Below are 22814 nucleotides of genomic sequence, written 5' to 3' on the forward strand. Positions count from 1 at the left end.
TTATAGGAGAAATGATAACGCTACAATCACACTGTTGATTTTTTTCCCCCTATCATGTCAAAAATAGTTTGAGTTGTATAAGAGAGACATTTTTATCTTGAAGGGAAAGTTGTAATTCGGGCTGTTTTTGTTTTTTACGTTTAAACTAGGCGGGTTTTTACAGTGTGATTGGGCTGTCTTTCCCATCATGCAATCTGGTCGGAAATGAAAAAGATAAAGACTGACAGAGGTGGAACATTTTACTCCTCGGATTTTTTTGTCTTGTCTTCTCTATTTCAGTCACTTAACTAAAGCGAAGCCTCGACGACGTGTCCAGCACGAGCTATATCACGGACTCAAACATCAGTCATCTTCAAGTCTCGGCACTCGTTACTTTAGCCTCGCCTATCCTAGCCTAGCCTAGCCTAGCGGTAGCTTTAGGTAAACAATCCGCTACTACACCGGCCGCTAACAAAGCTACAAGGCACGTTTTCAAGCGTTCAGATGTCAAGTGAGGAAAATGTCCGCGAGGATCACACCGGCTGCAGTTAAATTCCAGGAGGACCTTGGTGGAGTAATAGAAGAGCCTCCACGTCAGCAACACTCGACTGTGTGTGAAATAATGCACGCAAAGGTTGTTCTTCACAGACTAGAAGGTTGGTTCACTTTCGATGATGCGTATCCCGTACAGGACAATGTGGTTATGATTGATTTTTTATCTGAAAAAGTAGTGCTGTCAATGGATTCGAAATTTTTCTTTCCCATTACATCACTAATAGCAGTTAATGGTGAAAAAATCTTGAAGTAGTGTCACCCCGAAACATTTGTATTTTTTTGTTTGTTTTTTTGTGTATGTAATATCAATCAGTTTATATAAGTCCCGAGAAATACATATGTTATCAATAAAACATTAAAGAATAGTTTAAAAGATGTAATTTGAATATTAATAGCATACTCAAAATTATGTATAAATAATATAATAACGATGTCCCGATCGCATATTTTTGCACCCGAGTCTGAGTCCGAGTCACCCGATTTTGAGAATCTGCGGATAGCGATTCCTGATCCGATACCGAAAAAGTTTTAAACATGTCGCCGTCCCACCAACCCTCCTTCATAATGTGAATAACTTTCATGCAAGAATAATATAGACAAAAGCATGTCTTTATTAAATGCTTCATTGGGTGAGCGCACTCAAATCCACTCATGCTGAGATGCTCACACTGCTGAGAACAGCCTCTCACAAGTCAATAGATTTATTTTTGCATTGATCATTTAGTCTATCAATTAATTAGGTTCATTTTGATGAGAAATGTAACCCTGGCCCCCGTTCACCCAATCTGTTTGATCTTATTAATGTCCTGTCCCCTGTTATACCATCCCTACCAAAGCTACGCTCTTGTAATGGACCAGTTTCAAGGAGTAGGAGGAAATTCTAATTTCTGTGTAAAGAGTTTTGCAAGTTTCGGTGAGAAGGTTAATAGTTTTGTTGTTGTTGTTGTTGTTCTTGAGTACATTTCCACACAAACGCACATTGAGGTATCATTTAACTTAGCAAGGAGAGGTATGAGAGTCATTTTTCGAGTGTCCCTGACCTTGTGAATATCGGGGGGGGAGCACATTTATCAAGGTTTCGTCAGCCGTGATTGCGTATGTCCGTCCGCCGAAACAGCCTGAATGCACAGATTTAAGTACACCTGCCCCTCTGCTATTGAATGCGTTGTTGACGTTAGCACGGCAGCGCTCTGAAAATAGAGCAAGGCTCTATTTTGGGCCCCGTCTCTTGGCGCAATTCCATTCAAACAAGACGGCCATCCACCGCTCACTTTCGCCGAAAAGTCTGATCCGAAATACTGTAATGGCCTGGATGGGGGGGGGGGGGGGGGGGCACTTTATTGTGGCAACAACAATAAAGAAAAACAATAACAAAATAACAGCGAGCTGCCGTGACATGCGACCGCTATCTCTCATTATCTCGCCCGTTCTCCTTCTCGCTTCCTTCTACGTCACAGCTCCCCAGTCCGATCGTCTCTTAAGGGGGCCGCGCATAGGTACGGACATTACAATACACAATGAATAGGTTGCCGCTGAACCCTTCAAACGAGGCTGTTGCTCTTTTGAAACGGCCTTTAAAAAACAACAACAAAAAAACATCTCTTTTGCAAGGCGTGGCAGCTTTTACTTTGCTGTAGCAGTGCGCCACAATCTTTTTTTTTTGTAGGGGAAACCCTGCTATAGAATGCCTTGACGAAACATTGTACAGGTGGTCGTGCTTGCGTACCTCTTCGATGATTTCGCGCTCTACCGGTGTTGTGCCAGAAACAACAGTTAAGCGGACCACTCAGTCCATTTGCGTCACGTCAAAGTAAGGATTTTGTGGAGGTAAACGTCAGACTACAGCGGAGGGTCAAAAATCGGGGTTGCCTTGATGGCGTAGGTCCGCCACACAAGCATTAACCAGCCTTAAGCATATATAAAGTCCCAAAATGTCAGGTGAGTAAGGTGACTATTGACTCAGTTGTCTAGCAAATACTATACATTACAATTTGAATGTTTAAAGAAACAAAATGTATGACTAGTGCCTTCAAGCAGCACTCCATTTGTGGTTTTTATTCTGTCTTTACAATTTTTTTTTTGCCGTCTCTTGCTCATTTTAATGTGATCTACAACACTTTGATTAAATTATTCTCATGTAACAAATCTACATATTCACTAGGCCTGAACGACATTGGAAAAAACTATTGTTGCCATTTTATGGGGGTTTGCGATATATTGCGATATTATACTGCGATATTTAAAAAAAACTATATTCATATATATATATATATATATATATATTAGTGCTGTCAAAATTAACGCGTTAACAGGCGGTAATTAATTTTTTAAATTAATCATGTTAAAATATTTAACGCAATTAACGCATGCACGGATCAACCCACTCAAGCGTTGCTGCGAACAGACTACAATTGCGCCGTTTGAAGTATATTGAGAGCTAAGGGCAGAGACAAGCAAGTGGAGTGGACGCAGGTGTTACCGGCACCCGCCAAGGGGGCCGCTGTTATTTTCAATGTGACCGGCATTGTCAGATTGAGCAGTGAGGAAGAAAGTGGTCAAGCAGAGAGGGAGCGAGAGAGTAGAGAAAGTGCGCAGTTAGTGCAGGCTCAAGTGCTGCGTCGCCCACATGCTATTGTTTTGTTAATAAAAGTACCCACAAAAAGCCATCCAACGCCTCTTGGTGTTTATATGTACGCCGCCGTCTTCCTCAGGAGGAAATCTGATGAACCGAGCCATCCGACGACAACGAGCCTACATGAATTGCCGGTCCACTCCTCAGTATGGTGAGGAGTTGAAAGCACCGCCTATTACCAAGACAGGCGAATTGGTTACGCAGGCATTTATTGGAGCCTCGCTATTTAATGGTATAAGCTGTGGCATTTCTACCACAATAATTATACCTATTGTGGCGAGCGACATGGGGAAGAGTGACTGGAGATGATCTTTATCTTAACATCATGTATTGTACTCAACACAGAAAAGATATACCATTTGCAGCCACCACTGTGACTCATGGTTGCTCAAATTCCCATCATGCATTTGGGCAGTTAAGAATATTTAAGTCGCTACAGTATCATTTAGTGATAGCACAACAAAAATAATATTCCTATCTCTCAAAAATAAAATAATGTTCACAAAAAGAAACACACTCAATGCAAAGAGATCTGGCATTCCCAGTCAAAATAGCTATGCTAGGCTGTATTGGCTGAGCCAAAATTGTGTTGGTTCGTTCCACTGAAATGGATCTACATGACCTCTGCATTGTAATTTACATACGTTGCTAATTACTACCAAAAAAAAAGTTCTACTCACGGTTTCCAGTCATTTTTTAGTAATTAGCGTTTTCGTGTCGGTCTTTTTTTCCCCCGTGGCGCAGTGATATTGATACGGCGGAGTCGTATCGTCAGTGTGTGAAGCCATTTTAGGTCACGTGCACCAATAGGAGACGAGGACTGTTGCTATGCACTTCAAAAACAAACAATATGGCGGCGACCGTGTCAAGCTACGACACGAGCGAAGATGAACCAAAGATAAGAAAACCGCATTCGGAATTTAGTCAAAAGGCATCGAAACGATGCTATATGCATCTCTCAACTGTCCAAGGGCGAAAAAGGGCAGGAATTTAGAAAAAACGTGCAGAGCCCGCGTGGTTGCGTCAGACAATGGCTTTCTCCCCAGGCTCCGTCGAAGGATCTTGCTGAAAATGCGTCGACTGGGATTTTTAACGACATTCACTACAGGTAAGCCACACGCACGCCTTTACTACAAGGTTAATTGTTATTAACTTATGCTCAAAAAATTCTTATTTAAACTACTGTTGTAACGATACCATTTTTTAGCCCAGATATCAATACCACTTTGTTATAAAATGTATATAGTGTACAGTGTGTCGAAAGTGAATCCAGTATAACTTTTTATTGCATACCAGTTATGGGTGACAATGGTTAAATAAACCTTTTGGCTCAAGAACATCAAGCTGTAGTCAATAAAAGCCCTGATACTGACGTGGCAGTGATTGCTGTAAGTCTGCAGATAGATTTACAGTGTAAATTGCATTTTTTCACAGGAGGAGGCAACAGAACGAGGACTGACGTCTCTAAGGTCTCTGCAGCTCCTGGCACTAGTGTGTGTTCAGCACTCATTGGCATCCATACATTCACAGGTTGTGACTCTGCTTGTGCCTTTCATGGCAAAGGCAAAAAAAACCTTTTCTTTTGCACGTCATAAAAAAGAATACCTGACTGGGTTTGCAAAGCTGGGCAGCAGTTTTAAACTTGACCTACAAACATTTAACACGTTGTGTAAATACGTGTGCCACCTGTTTGGCCAGTCATGTGCCAAAAATGATGCCAAATGCAGATCTTTCTGTATAGCCTCGTCAGCCTTGCCAGAACATTCTATTCCCCCCAAAACTGATGCTCTGTACCAACATTGCAGGACAGCAAACTATCAAGCAGCAATTATGAAACGTTGTCTGACAGTTAAAATGTGTGCCCCTTCACCCATTGGGAATGGGTGGGACATTGAGGATGGGCAGTTGGCAGTGACATGGATGACTAAAAATCCTGCCCCTGATACTGTTTTGCAAGTAGTCAACTGTAGTTGAAAGGCAACCAATTGTGACATGGGAAGATGTTCCTGTATGTCTGCAAAACTTAAATTTATATCGGTGCCAAGCATGTGAGAATGTTTCCAAAGAAACAGAAGACACTTGGATGGGATGATGACTTTGAGTAAAGCGATTTTGAGGAGTAATGTTGTCATGTACAGTTTTACTATTCTTTTATTTCTTTTTTTTTTTTTTTTTTTCGTTTTTCAATATTTGTATGTGTAATGTGTATTTTTATAGTATGAGACACTTCCATGTTTAAATAAATGTGTACCAACAGTACCATACTTCAATGATTCCAAACTTTTGTGTATATACAGTGTGATTAAAAAAGGCTGTGCCAAAATCAAAATGCCATGTCAAAAATGAAAAACATTAAAAAAAAAAACTACCTTGGACAGATGTAGGAAGTAACTAAGTTTAATTTCATGTTTTCATAGTACTCAAATATGGCCATCACCAGCAGCATGGACAACATCAAGTTGACATGAGAATTCCTCCCTCCCGCGTTGATTGCGTCTGTTATGTAATCTTTCATGTCATCAATATTTGCTAGAAGTGGTGGAACATACACTTAGTGTATAACATACGTTATGTGCCATAAAGATGGATAACGAACTTTGTCTTTAACATACCAACACGTCCAGCAAGTACTGATGATGCGAAATATCGAACAACAGTTGCAATCAAGACAATAACTGCGACATGCACACGTTTGAGAGGAATTCTCATCGTGGCTTGATTTTGTCCGTGCTGCTGGGTGTGCTCACATTTGAGCACTTGTGAAACATGAAATAAAACTTGGAAGTTATCTTCAACACGTGTCCATCACTTCTTTTGTGATGTCTTTCATTTTTTAAGTATCACGTTATGATTTTGGCACATTATATTTTTGATCACCCTGTAATTTTTTTGTCTTACTCCATTTTTGCCATGATTCACATTTAGGAGGGTGTGGTAGCAATTGGGTTGATTTTCAGCTATTTATGATCATGGCGTGCATTTTTTATTTTATATATTTCATTGCATAGTAGGTTGTGATATTTTTAATATGACACATAAGCCTTTAGCTTAATTCAATATATATTTCATTGTGCTGGGTGCAAATCATTAATGTTGAAGTGTTTCCTTCAAGAAATTAGCTACATTTCTCATTCTGAATTCACCTATGTGTATACTAAGGCACCAATACTTGTTTCAAATGTTTGGTAGATGTGTTTATGACATTTGATAAAGATTTTGTGTTGCCAGAATTAATATAACACCGAAAACAAGCAAAAACAGCAACACTAGATCTGTATTTTTGTGTATTCACATCAAGATACATTTCTGGCTGGTGACTAAGTTAGGAGGGTATTGTCTTTGAAAAAAATCCATTTTCTAAGCACTTTTTCCATGGTCCCAATAAAGCCATATTTCCACAAGCTTGTCCATTCGCAGCACTTCCTGGTCAACTCTAATCTTTTAATGGACGACGGTCTCACAGAAGAAGTTGCAGCTGTCAGTGAAGGGTGTTTCAGTTCTGAAAAACACGCACACACACATAAACCATGTGAGAACTGTTTCATCCATATCATATTTACATAATCTTCCAATCCAAATTATATAGGCTTGTCCATTCTGCCATTTTTTCCTGAATAAAATTATCAAATAGGTTTTTGGAACTACGGTTAAACAGACTAAATACTATGTTATTTGTCAATCTAAACTTTTTGCTCAAAGTTAACAATCTAACATCATAATAATGACCGCTACAGCCCAGAACTCACATTGCAAGTCTTAACTTCAATTGTGATCTGACCAGAAGCCCACAACTCCCATAGTTATTCACAACAAAAGGCGTGTGTGTGGCTTACCTGTAGTCAATGTCGTTAAAAATCCCAGTCGACGCATTTTCAGCAAGATCCTTCGACGGAGCCTGGAGAGAAAGCCATTGTCTGACGCAACCACGCGGGCTCTGCACGTTTTTTCTAAATTCCTGCCCTTTTTCGCCCTTGGACAGTTGAGAGATGCATATAGCATCGTTTCGATGCCTTTTGACTAAATTCCGAATGCGGTTTTCTTATCTTTGGTTCATCTTCGCTCGTGTCGTAGCTTGACACGGTCGCCGCCATATTGTTTGTTTTCGAAGTGCATAGCAACAGTCCTCGTCTCCTATTGGTGCACGTGACCTAAAATGGCTTCACACACTGACGATACGACTCCGCCGTATCAATATCACTGCGCCACGGGGGAAAAAAAGACCGACACGAAAACGCTAATTACTAAAAAATGACTGGAAACCGTGAGTAGAACTTTTTTTTTGGTAGTAATTAGCAACGTCTGTAAATTACAATGCAGAGGTCATGTAGATCCATTTCAGTGGAACGAAATCCATTTTCTAAGCACTTTTTCCATGGTGCCAATACAGCCTATGCAAAATAATACTCTATTGAAACATTAAGTTTAGCTCAACAAATACACTCGATGGAAATATTTAGTCACAATATACAAACTATCAAAATTACTATAACTTGTATTCACATTTATCTTTGAAGAATTTCAAGTCTTTCTATCCGTGGATCCCTTTCACAGAAAGAATGTTAATGTTAATGCCGTCTTGTGGATTTATTGTTATAATAAACAAATACACTACTTATGTACAGTATGTTGAATGTATATATCCGTCTTGTCTTATCTTTCCATTCCAACAATAATTTACAGAAAAATATGGGATATTTTAGAGATGTTTTGAATTGCGATTAATTGCAATTGATTACGATTAATTAATTTTTAAGCTGTGAGTAACTCGATAAAAAATTTTAATCGTTTGACAGCCCTAATATATATATATATATATATATATATATATATATATTTTTTTTGTTTTGTTTTTTTTTTTGAAGAAATTTTCACTAGACTACTTGAATAGCTGTTTGGAAATACTTTGGATGACACACCGTGACCACAGTGTATTCGTATAATACCGTTTAATTTGTGAATGGTGAAGATTGCTGTATGAAGGGATCCAGGAAGCCATGTCTGAAAAAAATAGATGATTTATTGAACACTTTATTTTACATTTCAACAGCAGCCAATAGATTAAATGACAAATAAAACAGCAAGTGCATTAGTCCCCTGAGTTGTTGACAAAATATAACCATAAATAAAAACTTCTGTAAAATAACAACAAAGTTGTAAACATATTTGAACAAAAATATTAAACATGACAAATAAAAGAGCAGGCACAATAGTCCCGCGTTGTTCATAAACTATAACAATAAATAAAAACCTCATCAAAACAGCAACAAAGTTGTCAATATATTTGAACTTAAATATTAAATCTGACAAATAAAAGTGCAAGTACATTAGTCCCCTGAGTTTTTTACACAAAATATAACAATATAAACAGGGGTGCACATAAGTGGTCCGCATGCGCGCATGCGTACTGGACGTAGACAAACGCGCTGGCCCTCAACGGTTTCCATACGCTTTTGCGTACCGATGGCTGACCACTGTATTTGCGGCGGACACGAGAAAATAACTTCTCAAAATGTCGAAGAGGCACCCACGCTGAGTAATTACTTCCGTGTTCCCCCACCCCCGTCAAAAGACAGACAGACGACAGAGACGTCACCGGAGCTACTGAAAAAAAGGACTTTTGCTGAAAAGTGGCTACAGGAGGTACCATGGCCAGAAGCAAATGATGCTCGCACGGAAATGCGGTACAAAATGTGCCGTGAGAATCCCAAAGTCGCTGATAAGAGCAGCGCATTTTATGTAGGGTCAAAGAATTTCAGCCATCCAAACTTTGAAAAGCACGAAAAAAACAGAGCATGTGGCAATTAAGCAAACTATCGATGTCAAACAGGACCCCACTCGCCCTATGGACAAGTGGTGGAATAAAGGTAATGAACAGCGACATGCACTGACAAACATGTTTTTGCTCGCATTTTACAAAGCTAAACATACACGTTCAGTGAGGTCTTATGAGGAGGACATCCCACTTTTAAAAAGGCTTGGAGTTAATGTGGGAGCCGCATAATGCCCTTTATTTTGAATTGGTGCTTTTTATTTCTTTACATTTCACTTCAAAGTAATAGCAATTTTGTTGTGCCAGTTGATGTTAATCAAGCATTAATTGTTAATATAATTAATTAAAGTTAATTGGCTCTAAGTAACGCTTGTCATAAATTTATCGCATCAGGCGGGTCGGCTCTCAAGCTCAATGAGGACCAAGTCACATCTCCAGGTCCTCCTCTGAGAACCTGGGCAAAAAAATTATGTGCACCCCTGAATATAAAAGTGCAAAACAGCAAGTTATAAAAATCTTTTAACAAATATATTAAATATCAAAAATATATGTGCAGCTGTACTATTCCTCTGAGTTATTTGAAAAATACAATTCACAATAAATTTAAATATAAAAGAAACAAACAGAATTGAACTTGTAAATAATTGAACTGAATAACTGTAAATAACTGTGATGAATAACAGAACCATTTTAACTCCCAAATTTTCTGCCTTTCTAATAGCTGTCACAGAAATAAAAAGAAGAAAAGACATTCCTGCAGCTGTGTTACGTATTTGTCTGCATATCGGCCATCTTCCTCGCTCAGCAATTCTCAACTAGGTCTCATAGGTTTTTGGCCAAGAGTACTAGTTTATCCACCATTGCGGGCTTGAGACAAGAACGTTGGCACGTAACAATGTTCCCACTTATACTAAAAAGCTTATCTGATGGGAAGCTCATACCAGGAATGCATAGATACTTGCGTTTAAAATGGTCCAACATGTTCGACGTATTACCTCTAGTTGAGGCAACCATGGCGAGACACTGTCGACAGGGCTGTTTTTTGTTTAAATCCTTAGAGTGGCCGTAGCCCAGGTTTTGATGGTTTTCCGTATGAGTTCTATAAAACGTTTTGGAAGTTATTAGCTCCATATTTGTTAGAGGTGTATACAGAGGCCTTTGAGCTTGGCGATCTCCCCCAAACGCTAAATCAGGCACGTATCTCCGATTCTTAAGAAGCCCATTAAAATGCCTTGTTGGCCTTAGATGCTGAGAAGGCCTTTGACGGAGTGGAATGGGATTATTTATTTTTTTGTTTGGGAAAATTTGGGTTTGGAACGAAATTTGCATCTTGGATTAGGCTTCTGTACTCGTCTCCAGAAGCGTTAGTTAGAACTAATAATACAAGTCCGAATATTTTCACGTATCGCGATCTACCAGGCAGGGCTGTCCCTTAAGCCCACTGTTTTTTGTCGTGGCCATAGAACCACTTTCAGCTGCACTGAAATGTCACCCTGAACTATGTCGTATAGTGCGACATGGTGTGGAGCTGAAAGTCGGACTTTATGCTGACGATCCCCTGTTATTTTTGTCAGACTTATCTCATTCCATTCCAGCAGCACTTACTGTTTTAAGTGATTTTAGTAAAATCTCAGGGTATACACTGAATCTGGGAAAGAGTGAAATATTTCCTGTAAATCAGCTAGCCAAGGTATATCCATTAGAAACATTGCCATTTAAGGTATCTGAAGCAGGTTTTGCTTATCTTGGAGTTTATGTGGTGGACACATTGAGCAATCTTCATAAGATGAAGCTCAAACTAGACTTCGAAAGATGGTCATTGCTCAATCTCTCTGTTCCAGCTCAGATAAATTCAGTTAAAATTAACATTCTTACTCGATTTCTTTATTTGTTCCAGTGTATTCCGATTTTTCTTCCTCTTTCCTTTTTCAAATCGGTGGACATCCGTATTAGGGATTTTATATGGAATAAAAAGAAACCCAGATTGTGCTATCAGACACTCCAAAGACTCAAAGAACTACAGTGAGGAGAACAAGTATTTGATACACAGTCAATGGGAAAGTCCATTGGCAGTGTATCAAATACTTGTTCTCCCCACTGTAGGTGAAATGGCTCTACCAAATATTTTATACTATTATTGGGCAGCTAATATTAAAGGGCAACTGAAGACCTTTCTGGATTTTGGTGTAATTTTATGAATATAAACTTTGGACGAGTTCGTCAAAACAACCATGACATTATCAACACGTAATTGTAAGGATAATTTGCGTTTTTTTAGTTTTTTTGCACTCCGTTAATGGTCCCTTCGCAAACCCGGAAGTGTGACGTAGGCAACAGAAGACTACCCACAGCTAGCATAGCAGCAACAACGATGTCAGTGATATTTCCACCAAAGGTAACCATTCAGGATCGCTCTTTCGTGATGCTACCGATGGCAAAGGCTCCCAGGAAAGATGAACTACAATTAATCCCTACATGTTTGAACCTGAGGCATCAGATGACGGCGATTTACTTGACACAGCAGATGGCGTCATGACGCCAATTGACAGCTCGACACTTCACGAACGGGAGAGTGAGTGGTAAGTCCAGCATCGTGATTTTTTTATTAGAATGCGATTACATGGTTGTATATTTTTCCATGCTCTACACATAGCTAAAACTGGATATTAGGTAATGGGACAGCTCCTACCGATCTAAATATGATAAAGCTAGCCCAAATGTGGCTAAATGAATGCTCTACACATAGCTAAAACTGGATATTAGGTAATGGGACAGCTCCTACCGATCTAAATATGATAAAGCTAGCCCAAATGTGGCTAAACGAATGCTCTACACATAGCTAAAATTGGATATTAGGTAATAGGACAGCTCCTACCGATCTAAATATGATAAAGCTAGCCCAAATGTGGCTAAATGAATGCTCTACACAAAGCTAAAACTGGATATTAGGTAATGGGACAGCTCCTACCGATCTAAATATGATAAAGCTAGCCCAAATGTGGCTAAATGAATGATATGTTATTGATATTTCAAAATAAATGACAAAACCATTTTATTTTCCAGGTGTTGCTGTAAACCGTCAAGTAATTACCCTTCCAAGAGTATGCCTGTGTCATCAGGAGATCCCAGACGTGAGAGCCAAACTTGAGGAGGCTGAAGCACTGACAGGGGCATGAATTATAAAACCATAAATTGTTAATAACATTGGCACATTTTTTTGACTGTTTAATGTATTCTATTGGTATATAATATATTGTAATTATATTACATTCTGAAAAAATATTCAATAGGCCACAATAAGAAATGATACCAGATTTATGTTGAATCAGCATTAGCTTTCGTTGTCAGATTGTGACACATCATATGTTATACCAAGCACACAATGGCACACATCAAAGAGCATAATTTTATAAGCAACACAAAGTTAGGATAGCAACGGACTAGCGCAACATTGAAAAATGATAATGGCAGTGGGAAATATGTATTTACTCTTTTCTGTAGCATGAAGTGTTCTCTATACAAAGATAATGCATTATCATTAAAATATGAAGGTAACTAGATTTTTCTTTTAAAAAATGTGTACTGTATATATGACTAGTTTATGATTTGATGTCATCAAAATTTGCTCCATTTATTCCTCCTAAATCATCGTCATCTGATGTCGTAGACAGAAGAAATTCAGCGTCTGGCAGGCCTCATAGGATCTCTTCAGTCGTCATCGCTGGACACCGCATCACTTGGGTCATCATATGACTCGACCCACTCTCTCTTGATTTTGGGAAACTGGGTGGCAACTGACTTGCAACGCTTTTTTCATCGTGTTGAGGGTTTCCGCCACTTAATTTTTTATGTTTGGCTTCCTGGAGAAAAAAAAATCACAGCAGCATGAAAATATTGGATGAATCCTAATTTCAATTTAATAATTTCTTGGTGATCAAATAATTATGCCCCAGTCATAGCAGCATCTATATGATATAAAAATAATGAGCCAAGGACCTATTTGGTGCTGGGGACATTTGAATTTACATAACACCTATTGATATAGTAATAAAATCACATGAGTAGACGACATGTCAGCCAACCTATCTACTTATGACAGGCCAACAGCAACAACAACAAAAAAAATTGTCGCACTTCAACAAACAGGCAGTAGGAGTCCCCCTCGTTTATCAAAAAAAGCCATTAATGTTCTACTTACGTCTTTGTAAAACCAAGGTTGCATTGTTGTAGGTTTTCAAAGCTGTCATGGCTGAAATGATGAAAACAATGAGCCGATTGGGGACCTGTATGCATGCATGCTAACAAAAACGGTCCAAACCTTTGCAGGAGAAGTTGTTTTGGGACAACTCCTAGAGTCTCGAATCTTCCTGTGAGTAATTCATCGCTACACATCAAGATGGCATGACGAATCCCGCGAGTAAAACCCAGAAAATGTTTGCAATATATGGCGAGGATAGCGTGGTGCTATATTTCCGCGTTCAGAGTGGTGGCGCGGCTTCCTGGAAGTTACGTCATGAGGTAGGGGTCAGCAGGACGACGCGTCCCTCGTTGCTATGGTGTTGCTATGGCCATAACTCAAAAACTACGCGGTCAATTATTATTATTTTTTTTTTTATGTGACTTTTTGAGAGAGCGAATGACGCATTTAATACAATTCAACTGAGTAAAACACTTAAGAGCGAAATCTGAAAAGCTCTTCAGTTGCCCTTTAAGAACTTGACGTATTGGCGCTGGTCGGAGAGAACTGATAGCATCCCATTGCGGCTTGATGTTGAAGCGAATTCAGTTAAACCGGTGACATTAAAATCCCTATTGTTTTAACCGCTCTTGTCATGTACCTCTCCATATTCACAAAATTTTGTTGTGTTCTCCTGTCTCAGAATTTGGAACCAATTTAGAGTAGTGATGCACGATAATACATTTTTCAACCGAGACCGATAATTTCCTCCTCATTCCAACCGATAACCGATAATGTCAAGCCGATAATTCTATTAAAAGATTTATGTAAAACTTTAAAGTATACACAAAAGAAAATATTACTGTGCAAAAATATTATTCATTGCTCTTTTTTTCAACATAAAATATGAACAAGTCGTCAATTCCAACATCTAAATAATGACAGATTGTCTGACATTGTGTAATGGTTAACTTTTGGCAACAATTACTTACAGAGTAAATACCTAAGTTGCACAAAAATGCCTTTAAAAGTAAGCCATTCCTAACATATATAACATTAATACACTGCAAAACACACTTCCTTAAAACTATTCAGTTTTAAGTGTAAAGCTATTGGAAATAAGTGAAATTATCTGCCAGCGCTTCAAGTGTATTTCTCTCAGATTTCTTGCAAGAAAAATAGCTAGCTGAAAATAATCTTAACAGCCTTATTTTAAGCAATACTTTATTATACTTAATCCTAAAAAAAAACTTGGAAGAAGGAAAGATTTTGAATAATATTTGTGGCTACAGAATATTATTGTTATTTCATTACAACAGGAATGTGCATATTTAAATTGATAAGTGTTAATAAGTGCCAATAAGTTTTGATTATCTACTGTGACTGTAATTGAGCAGACAAATAAGTTAAATTAATTTGAAAAGTGATTGCTAATGTTATATGCTTGGTTGCACACTGTGAAAATGATTAACTCAAAAGAGCGAGATGTCATGTACCCATTCTGCAGCGCTTTGTTTACATTTGCGGCACTCACGACATTTGCTTTACAGTAGCTAAACTGATACACGGCAGTACTATTTGGATGGAGTTGGAGCTCGCATCTCCGTGCGTGCTGTTTTGTGCCTGAGTTTTGTTAAGCCGAAAATAAAGGCAGTGTCACAAAGTCATCTGACCGCTCGTAATTTTACATACTGAATGCATTATTGACTGGCTGACTTTGTTTTCTCCATGTTTAAATTATCATCTAACCACTGTGCCGTCATGATAAGCTTGCTTACTGGACATCACTTTTCCAAATGTACGTGGTGAAAATGTGATTGGCATATTTTTCATGAAGAATGGTGGTCGTATAAACTGCATTATTTTTTTTTTTTTATCAAGGGCTTTGGCTCTCGGGTCATTTCGGTAAAAAAAATCGTGTCTCATCTCGGCGGTGGCAGCGGCTACAGTCGTACCGGTTAATCCGCCCGCACCGGCCGGTTCGCCGCGGCGTATTCGGGGCCTGGCTCTGCTCACACTCCGTGAGGGACCGCTCGAGAAACCGGGGTGTTCACCGGAGGTCCTGAAGCCGGGGAACCGGGCTCTGCCCGCCTCGCCATTGGCGGGGCGACGGCGGCCTGCCGGACCGGCCAGAGCGGCGGGCTCCGTCGGAAGACGGCTACTTGCCGACTATCGGTCTCCAGTCGTGCCGGTGTTTAGCCTTAGATGAGAGTTTACCACCCGCCTTAGGCTGCTTTCCCAAACAACCCGACTCTGTATCGTCACAAGCCCCGTAGTTTAACTTAGTGTTTACAATAGCTTTAGCATTCCCGCTAGCAGCAGCCTCGTATTCGTTCCAAAAATCTTTGTGATGCAGTTTTAAATGGATGCTGAGTTAGTGGTGTTGAATGAGGACGCTTTCTTTCAGCCTCATGGAACTTCTGCGGTACATGTTTCGCAGATGGCGAGAGCGTCGTTTTTTTAGTAACAGACGCCATAATATTCAACTATTTCTTGTCGTGTAACTCCGCCTCCTCAACCCCTCCTCGCTCAGGGGCTTCAGAGAGGGGAGGGGTTGAGGAGGCGGCGTGCTGAATTCTTCGGTTGTGCACATTTGGAGGCTAAATCAAGTATATCGGATTGCATTATCGGTTGAATTTTTTATTATGTGGATTATCTGTGTGATGTCATAATTGCCATTATCGGCCGATAATTATCGGCAACCGATATTATCGTGTATCTTTAATTTAGAGCATATTTTTGGTCTACAGGTGCCTTCCACTCAGGCCCTAATTTCACCTAATCATGCTTTTCCCCCTTCTCTACTGGATAACACTTTTACTATGTGGTCTAGGCTGGGCATAGAAACATTCAAGGACTTATATTTGAATTGAACATTTGCTTCCTTTCAACAGCTATCTGAAAAGTTTTCATTACCTACCTGCCATTTTTTCAGATATCTTCAAATTCGCAGTTATGTTCACTCACTTTGGCCTGTGTCGGACACAGGATTTCTCAATTTGTGCTAAACACAGTTTTACTCAGTGCAGGGTTCTATGCAGAGCACATTATACCAAAGCTAGGCTGGCCAAACTATTTGATGTGGTCTCCACTTGTGATCGATGTAAGCAGGCTCCGGCCAATTATGTACACATGTTTTAGTTATGTAATGCTCTTACTGCATTTTGATCTGACATTTTTGCTGGCTCATCAAAGGTCACTGGGATAGATATGGCTCCAAATGCCTTGAGTGTTCTATTTGGTGTGGTTCCAGCAGCACGTTTTCTACCCTCTCAGAAAGGGGACCTTATAGCATTTGCAACCTTGCTGGCTAGGAGGCTAATTCTTTTAAGATGGAAGTCTCCAGTCCCACCTACGCAAGCCCATTGGATCAGAGAGATTTTACATTTCATTAGATTGACACTCTGTGGATCGGCCGAGTCCTTTGAAGACGTCCGGAACCCTTTTTTGTTATATGTTAGAAGCACAGAATGCCGTCTTCGTGTGGATGTTTGAACTTTGCCTGGGAAATCGCCAAATATATATGTATTAGTTTTTCATGATCAGTGCCCTTTTTCCTTCTAAAGGGGAACAATAATCAAATAGTTTTGGAGATATGTGCCGTGGGGGGGTTGAGGGTGTTTTTTCTTTTGGTGGAAGTGTTTTCGTTCATTCGATTTAGTTTTTTTGTTTTGTTTTGTTTATTTGTTTTTGTTTGTTTGCAAGGGAAAAAATGCTCAATTGTCACCTCATTATGTCATGAGACTCATGTGCCCAATAAACTCTGCAAAAAAAAAAAAAATAGGTGCACAACTATCAAATGTCATGCATTATAAACATATTGACAGGTACGATGGCACATTTTCATGTCGTTGTCGTCTCGTCAGATGTAAATTGGCAATCTTTTCATCACGGTAAAGTAATCAAAGACGCATTTTCAGCTCGTCATCGTGACGTCATCGTCATGAAAAAAATGTTTGTTCACGAAATGTTTTCGTTGTCCTCGTTGTTGACGAAAACAACTCTGTTTGATACCTGAAAATACTTCCGAACCGCGGTCCTGTTAGCTGTGAGCCAGGCGTTTTTGCAAGACGGCGTCAGCTAGCATGTTGCTACTTGCTGTGTTTTAATGACATCATCACAAGGTTCTTCACACAATTCAATGGTAAACTTTCGGTCTTCAAAACGTTTCAACCGAAATTGCATTTTTAGCTATTTTTGGCCGATAACTTTCGGCGCTAAATTTTCGGTTGCATCTCCGTGTGAAACAATGTGTGTCTCAAAATGAAACGACGTGTATTTTTTCACTTTTATTTTTTGAAACCCCACAATGCACTGAATTCACGCAATGTGAACCGCCAAGTCGTGAGGGATCACTGTACTCGTCTTCTCCAAGTTTTGCATGAATAAAAGACACCGATGACACCGTGGTGGTCCATAAAATATATCAGTGGTTTTCTTCTGTCTTGTAGATTTCAGAAGATATCATGGTGCACCTGGTGTAAAAGAGGATGTTGAGCTCCCCCAAATCAAAGAGGAGCAGGAGCCAAAGCCCTGTCAACAGAAGCAACTTCCAATCAAAAAGGAGGAGGAGGAGGAACTGCCATATGGTAAAGAGGAAGACGAGGAGCATATCACCATGTTGACTGGTGAGCCCTTGAAGAGTGAAGATGACCTGAGTGAGGCCAGCAGAGCGGCGGAGCCTCCAAGAGGGGGGAGTAGCATCAGCTCAACAGAAGGACTGCAAGCAGACATTTACATTGCTCCATCAGACAGAGATGGCGCCACGTCACACTCACCTTGCAATGATGATGGTCATAAGACATGTCATGGTGACGATAAACTCTGCAAATGCTCTCAGTGTGGGAAATGCTTTGCTACCAAGCAAACTTTTCGTGCGCAAATGAGGAGGCACAATGGCGAAAAGCCTTTTTCCTGCTCAGTTTGTGGTCAAAGATTCAGTTGCAATAGCACCTTAAAACAACACACAAGAACCCACACTGGTAAAAAAACTTTTTCCTGCTCAATTTGTGGAAAACGTTTTGTTCAAATGGGAGACTTAACAAAACACACAAGAACCCACACTGGCGAAAAACCTTTTTCCTGCTCAGTTTGTGATCAACGATTCACTTGGAAGCATCACTTAAAACGACACACAAGAACCCACACTGGCGAAAAACCTTTTTCCTGCTCAGTTTGTGGTCAAAGATTCGCTCAAAATCAAAACTTAAAAAGTCACATAAGAACCCACACTGGTGAAAAACCTTTTTCCTGCTCAGTTTGTGGAAAGAGATTTGTTCATACGGGAGACTTAAAAAGACACAAAAGAACCCACACTGGTGAAAAACCTTTTTCCTGCTCAGTTTGTGGTCAAAGATTCACTCAAAGAAATAGTTTGAAAATACACATAAGAATCCACACTGGAGAAAAGCCTTTTTCCTGCTCAGTTTGTGGAAAGAGATATGTTCATACAGGAGACTTAACAAAACACACAAGAACCCACACTGGCGAAAAACCTTTTTCCTGCTCAGTTTGTGGGCAAACATTCGCTCAAAAGGTAAACTTACAAAGTCATGAAAGAACCCACACTGGCGAAAAACCTTTTTCCTGCTCAGTTTGTGGTCAAAGATTTGGTCAAAAGCAAAACTTGCAAATTCACAGAAGAACACACACTGGTGAAAAAACTTTTTCCTGCTCAATTTGCGGTAAAGGATTTGTTCAGGCGGGAGACCTAACAAAACACACAAGAACCCACACTGGTGAAAAACCTTTTTCCTGCTCAGTTTGTGGTCAAAGATTCACTCAAAGAAATAGCTTGAAAATACACTCAAGAATCCACACTGGAGAAAAACCTTTCTCCTGCTCAGTTTGTGGAAAGAGATTTGTTCATACGGGAGACTTAATAAGACACAAAAGAATCCACACTGGCGAAAAATGTTTTTCCTGCTCAGTTTGTGGTCAAAGATTCACTCTGAAGGATCAGATTAAGAGACACGTGTGTGTTGGTGTGAGAAGCAGTGGCCAATGACTGTTTTGCCTGTCATCCATGCTGGCTTCATCAGATTTTGCATGCAGGACAATTGTATTCTGTAGAGCTTTGGTGTTTGGTGTTATACTTATATAGCGCTTTTCCACCTTCCTCAAATCCTGTTGAGAGTTGGCACTTTTGGTGCCTCACATGTGCTTTGTCTAGTCCTTGTATGATGTGCATCCACACTATTGCCGAAAGTATTGGCTCACCCGATTTAACTCTCATGTGCCAATATATATATAAATATATGTATGTGTATGTATATATATATATATATATTTATATACACACACACACACACACACACACAGTGGGGCAAATAAGTATTTAGTCAACCACTAATTGTGCAAGTTACTGATAGTAGCCTTTGTTACTGTGGTCCCAACTCTCTGTAGGTCATTTACTAGGTCCCCCCGTGTGGTTCTGTGAATTTTGCTCACCGTTCTTGTTGTCATTTTGACGCCACGGGGTGAGGAGGGAGTTGAAAGTCCGTGTTGCCCAACGACAGCCCAAAAACATCACTGCTCTAGAGGAGATCTGCATGGAGGAATGGGCCAAAATACCAGCAACAGTGTGTGAAAAGCTTGTGAAGAGTTAAAGAAAACGTTTGGCCTCCATTATTGCCAACAAAGGGTACATAAAATTGTATTGAGATGAACTTTTGGTATAGACCAAATACTTATTTTCCACCATGACTTGCAAATAAATTCTTTAAAAATCAAACAACGTGATTTTCTGTTTTTTCTTTTTTTCCCCTCATTCTGTCTCTCATGGTTGAGGTTTACCATGTTGACAATTACAGGCCTCTCTAATATTTTCAAGTGGGAGAACTTGCACAATTAGTGGTTTACTAAATACTTATTTGCCCCACTGTATATGTATGTATATTTTTTTTTTTAGGGGAGGGCAATTTTATTTTTGCATATGAATTTTTTCTTCGATTTAATTTTTAATTTTTTTATTGAAGCAAATTCTGGGGGGCATTAAATGATTTAGACTCAAATGTCGTATGCGCAATATGGCCCAGACACAAAAAGGATTGCTTCAATCAAAAAAAACATTTAATACAAATTGAAATGTTCAAATGTAAATTTTCGAGTCAAATATTTCTTTCCCTTTCAACATTTTTCCTATGATTGAAAAAATAAAAAGTTTTTAGATTGAAGTCATTTTTCTATTGAAAATATTTTCTTTTGTTTGACGCAACTTATTTTGTGATTGAATTATTAAGACACAAATGTCCTACCCAAAATGTGGCTCAAACTCAAAATTAAATTACTTCATAAAGTTTTCAAATGCTTTTTTTTTAGTCTCAAATGTATTTTTGCATTCAAACACATATTTTCTTTTTTTAATTGAAGTGACTTATTTTGATTGAAGCAACTTTTTATTTTGATTGAATACTAAAGATACAAATCTACCTCCATAATAAGAAATCTTAGAGTAAAATTGAAGTAACTTGAGGCCGGTGTCGAGGCGAAAAATTGCCGTCCCGCGTGAAATGTCCCCCCTGACGGGAACGCTTATTTATAACGCTTTATTGAGGTGAAAACATCAAATGTTTTCATGGACGCATTACAGTAATGGATTTACGACTGTAAAATCAGTTTAAAATAAGTTACACAAAATACTAGTACTGTATTTGAGTAACAAACTGTGGACTGGGCCATATAACCATCTTTGAACAGAAATGAAATAGTCTACAAGTTTTCACGACCATATCCCAATGACAATCACACAGGTATGAAATTTATTAGTTCACACAGAGTAAAATAATACATATTCACGGTACAAGAAAATTGTTTCCATGTCCATCGATTGGTAAGAAAAAGCTGTTTGTACGAGTGAAGTGTGGGCGCTCAATACTAAAATAAATAAACAAATAAATAAAATAAACGCTCAATAAAGCGTTATAAATAAGCGTTCCCGTCAGAGGGACATTTCACGCAGGGCGGCTATTACTCGGCACAACACCGGGCCGAGTGTCCTCATTTTTGGAAATCAAAATATGGTAAATCTAGCCATATTAAGGTTTAAAAGCGGAACTTCAAACCACCCGGGAGTTTACCGCCATACCCAAATTTCCCCAATGGAGAATCAATAAAGGATTATTTTTATGATTCAAAACGATAGACATCCAATTCATTTAAACAGGGAGGTCTAGCCTTGAATGCTCATCTTTTAATTCAAATACCATGAGGACAAAAAATGAATAGTATTTTCCGAATCGGTGAACCAACCTGGTCATGTGCAAGGCACAACTTTTACTTGAATTTTGCAAAAAATCTAGCGTTGAAGTTGTCGCTGGTCGTTTGCGCCACAAAGTTCCGCCTTGAACTTTGCAGCCGGTGCGTTCTTGCGCGCATTTTACACACTTTAGAAGGCTCCAACTTGATGTTCAAGCGTCGAACCACGTTGGTCTGTGTTCGCAAGCTAAGCTAAGTTAAACTAAACTAAACTAAGCTAAGATAAGTATGCTCCGAAGCTTCAACACGCATAAAGACCACTTGAAGTTGGACGGACCAAATCTTTCGGTTTTGTTCCAGTCAAATGGTTCTGAACTTCCTGCGTCGCGAACTTAGTGGGTTAACTCTGCACAAAAAGCAGCATGTTGCTGAGCACGTTTAATTTTCCGCAAGGGTAACTATGGAGATAGAATAGTGCCAAAAGAAGTGAGGTTATAAAATGAAAATTATCCCTGTAAAATGACCAATTTTACCTAAAAAAAACCTTGTATTTCCAACATGAAAAAAACTCGAAGGAATAAATTGTTCTACAGGTTGTTTTTTGCTGTTTGCAAGTTTTTCTTTTGTTCTACAGGTGTTTTTTCTTCACTACGGGTTAAAAATGACCAATTACAAGTGCACAAGTTTTGTCACATTCTTGTCGAGTTTTACGAGCCAAAAAAGATACTCGTAACCTAGTTTTAAAATAAAAAAATACCTGTAAAATGACTAGTTTTAACTTGTAAAACAAAAACACAACAACTTGTATTTCCAAATTTTGCGTTGTGAAATAAACATGAAAAAAACACAATGTAAAAAAAAAATCTACAAGTGTTTTTTTTCCGTTTACAAGTGATTTTTTTGTTCTACAGGTGTTTTTTCTTCACTACGGGTTAAAAATGACCAATTACAAGTGCACAAGTTTTGTCACATTCTTGTCGAGTTTTATGAGCCAAAAAAGATACTCGTAACCTAGTTTTAAAATTAAAAAATACCTGTAAAATGACTCATTTTATCTTGTAAAAAAAAAAAAAAAAATTCTACAAGTGTTTTTTTTCCCGTTTACAAGTGATTTTTTTTGTTCCACTGGTGTTTTTTCTTTGCTACAGGTTAAAAACCTCCAATTACAACCTCACGAGTTTTGTCTCCCCCTTGTTACATTTTCAGAGACAAAAGTCACTTGTAACCACAGACGAAAAAAACTACTTGTACATCGAAGTAATCTGTTGTAAAACACAAACACAAAAATATCATTCCAAGTCGTGGTCAAAAAAAGACGTTAAAGCTGTAGTGTGAACTAATTTCTTCACATGCCAAATAGGGTCACAAGTAAAGTAATTAAACATTGTCCACCAAATAAAGCATGAAAAAATAATTTATATGTTGTATATTTGACAAAATAATCGCGTTTCCGAAGTTCGAGCCTGAAAGGGGACGAACCCGGAAGTGATACGTCACACCGGGAA

General features: G+C 38.9%; 1 protein-coding gene across 1 annotated transcript; it reads left to right on the plus strand.

The window, feature by feature from the left end:
- The first annotated feature begins 203 nt into the window (after positions 1 to 203).
- Positions 204 to 21974, plus strand: LOC130928059 (gastrula zinc finger protein XlCGF57.1-like). The gene is made up of 2 exons (XM_057854270.1): positions 204 to 635; positions 17565 to 21974. Exons 1-2 carry the CDS (start codon positions 500 to 502, stop codon positions 19118 to 19120), a joined length of 1692 nt encoding a protein of 563 aa, XP_057710253.1. The 5' UTR covers positions 204 to 499; the 3' UTR covers positions 19121 to 21974.
- Positions 21975 to 22814: the final 840 nt, after the last annotated feature.

The sequence above is a fragment of the Corythoichthys intestinalis genome, chromosome 13, assembly GCF_030265065.1.
Source record: "Corythoichthys intestinalis isolate RoL2023-P3 chromosome 13, ASM3026506v1, whole genome shotgun sequence".
NCBI lineage: Eukaryota > Metazoa > Chordata > Actinopteri > Syngnathiformes > Syngnathidae > Corythoichthys > Corythoichthys intestinalis.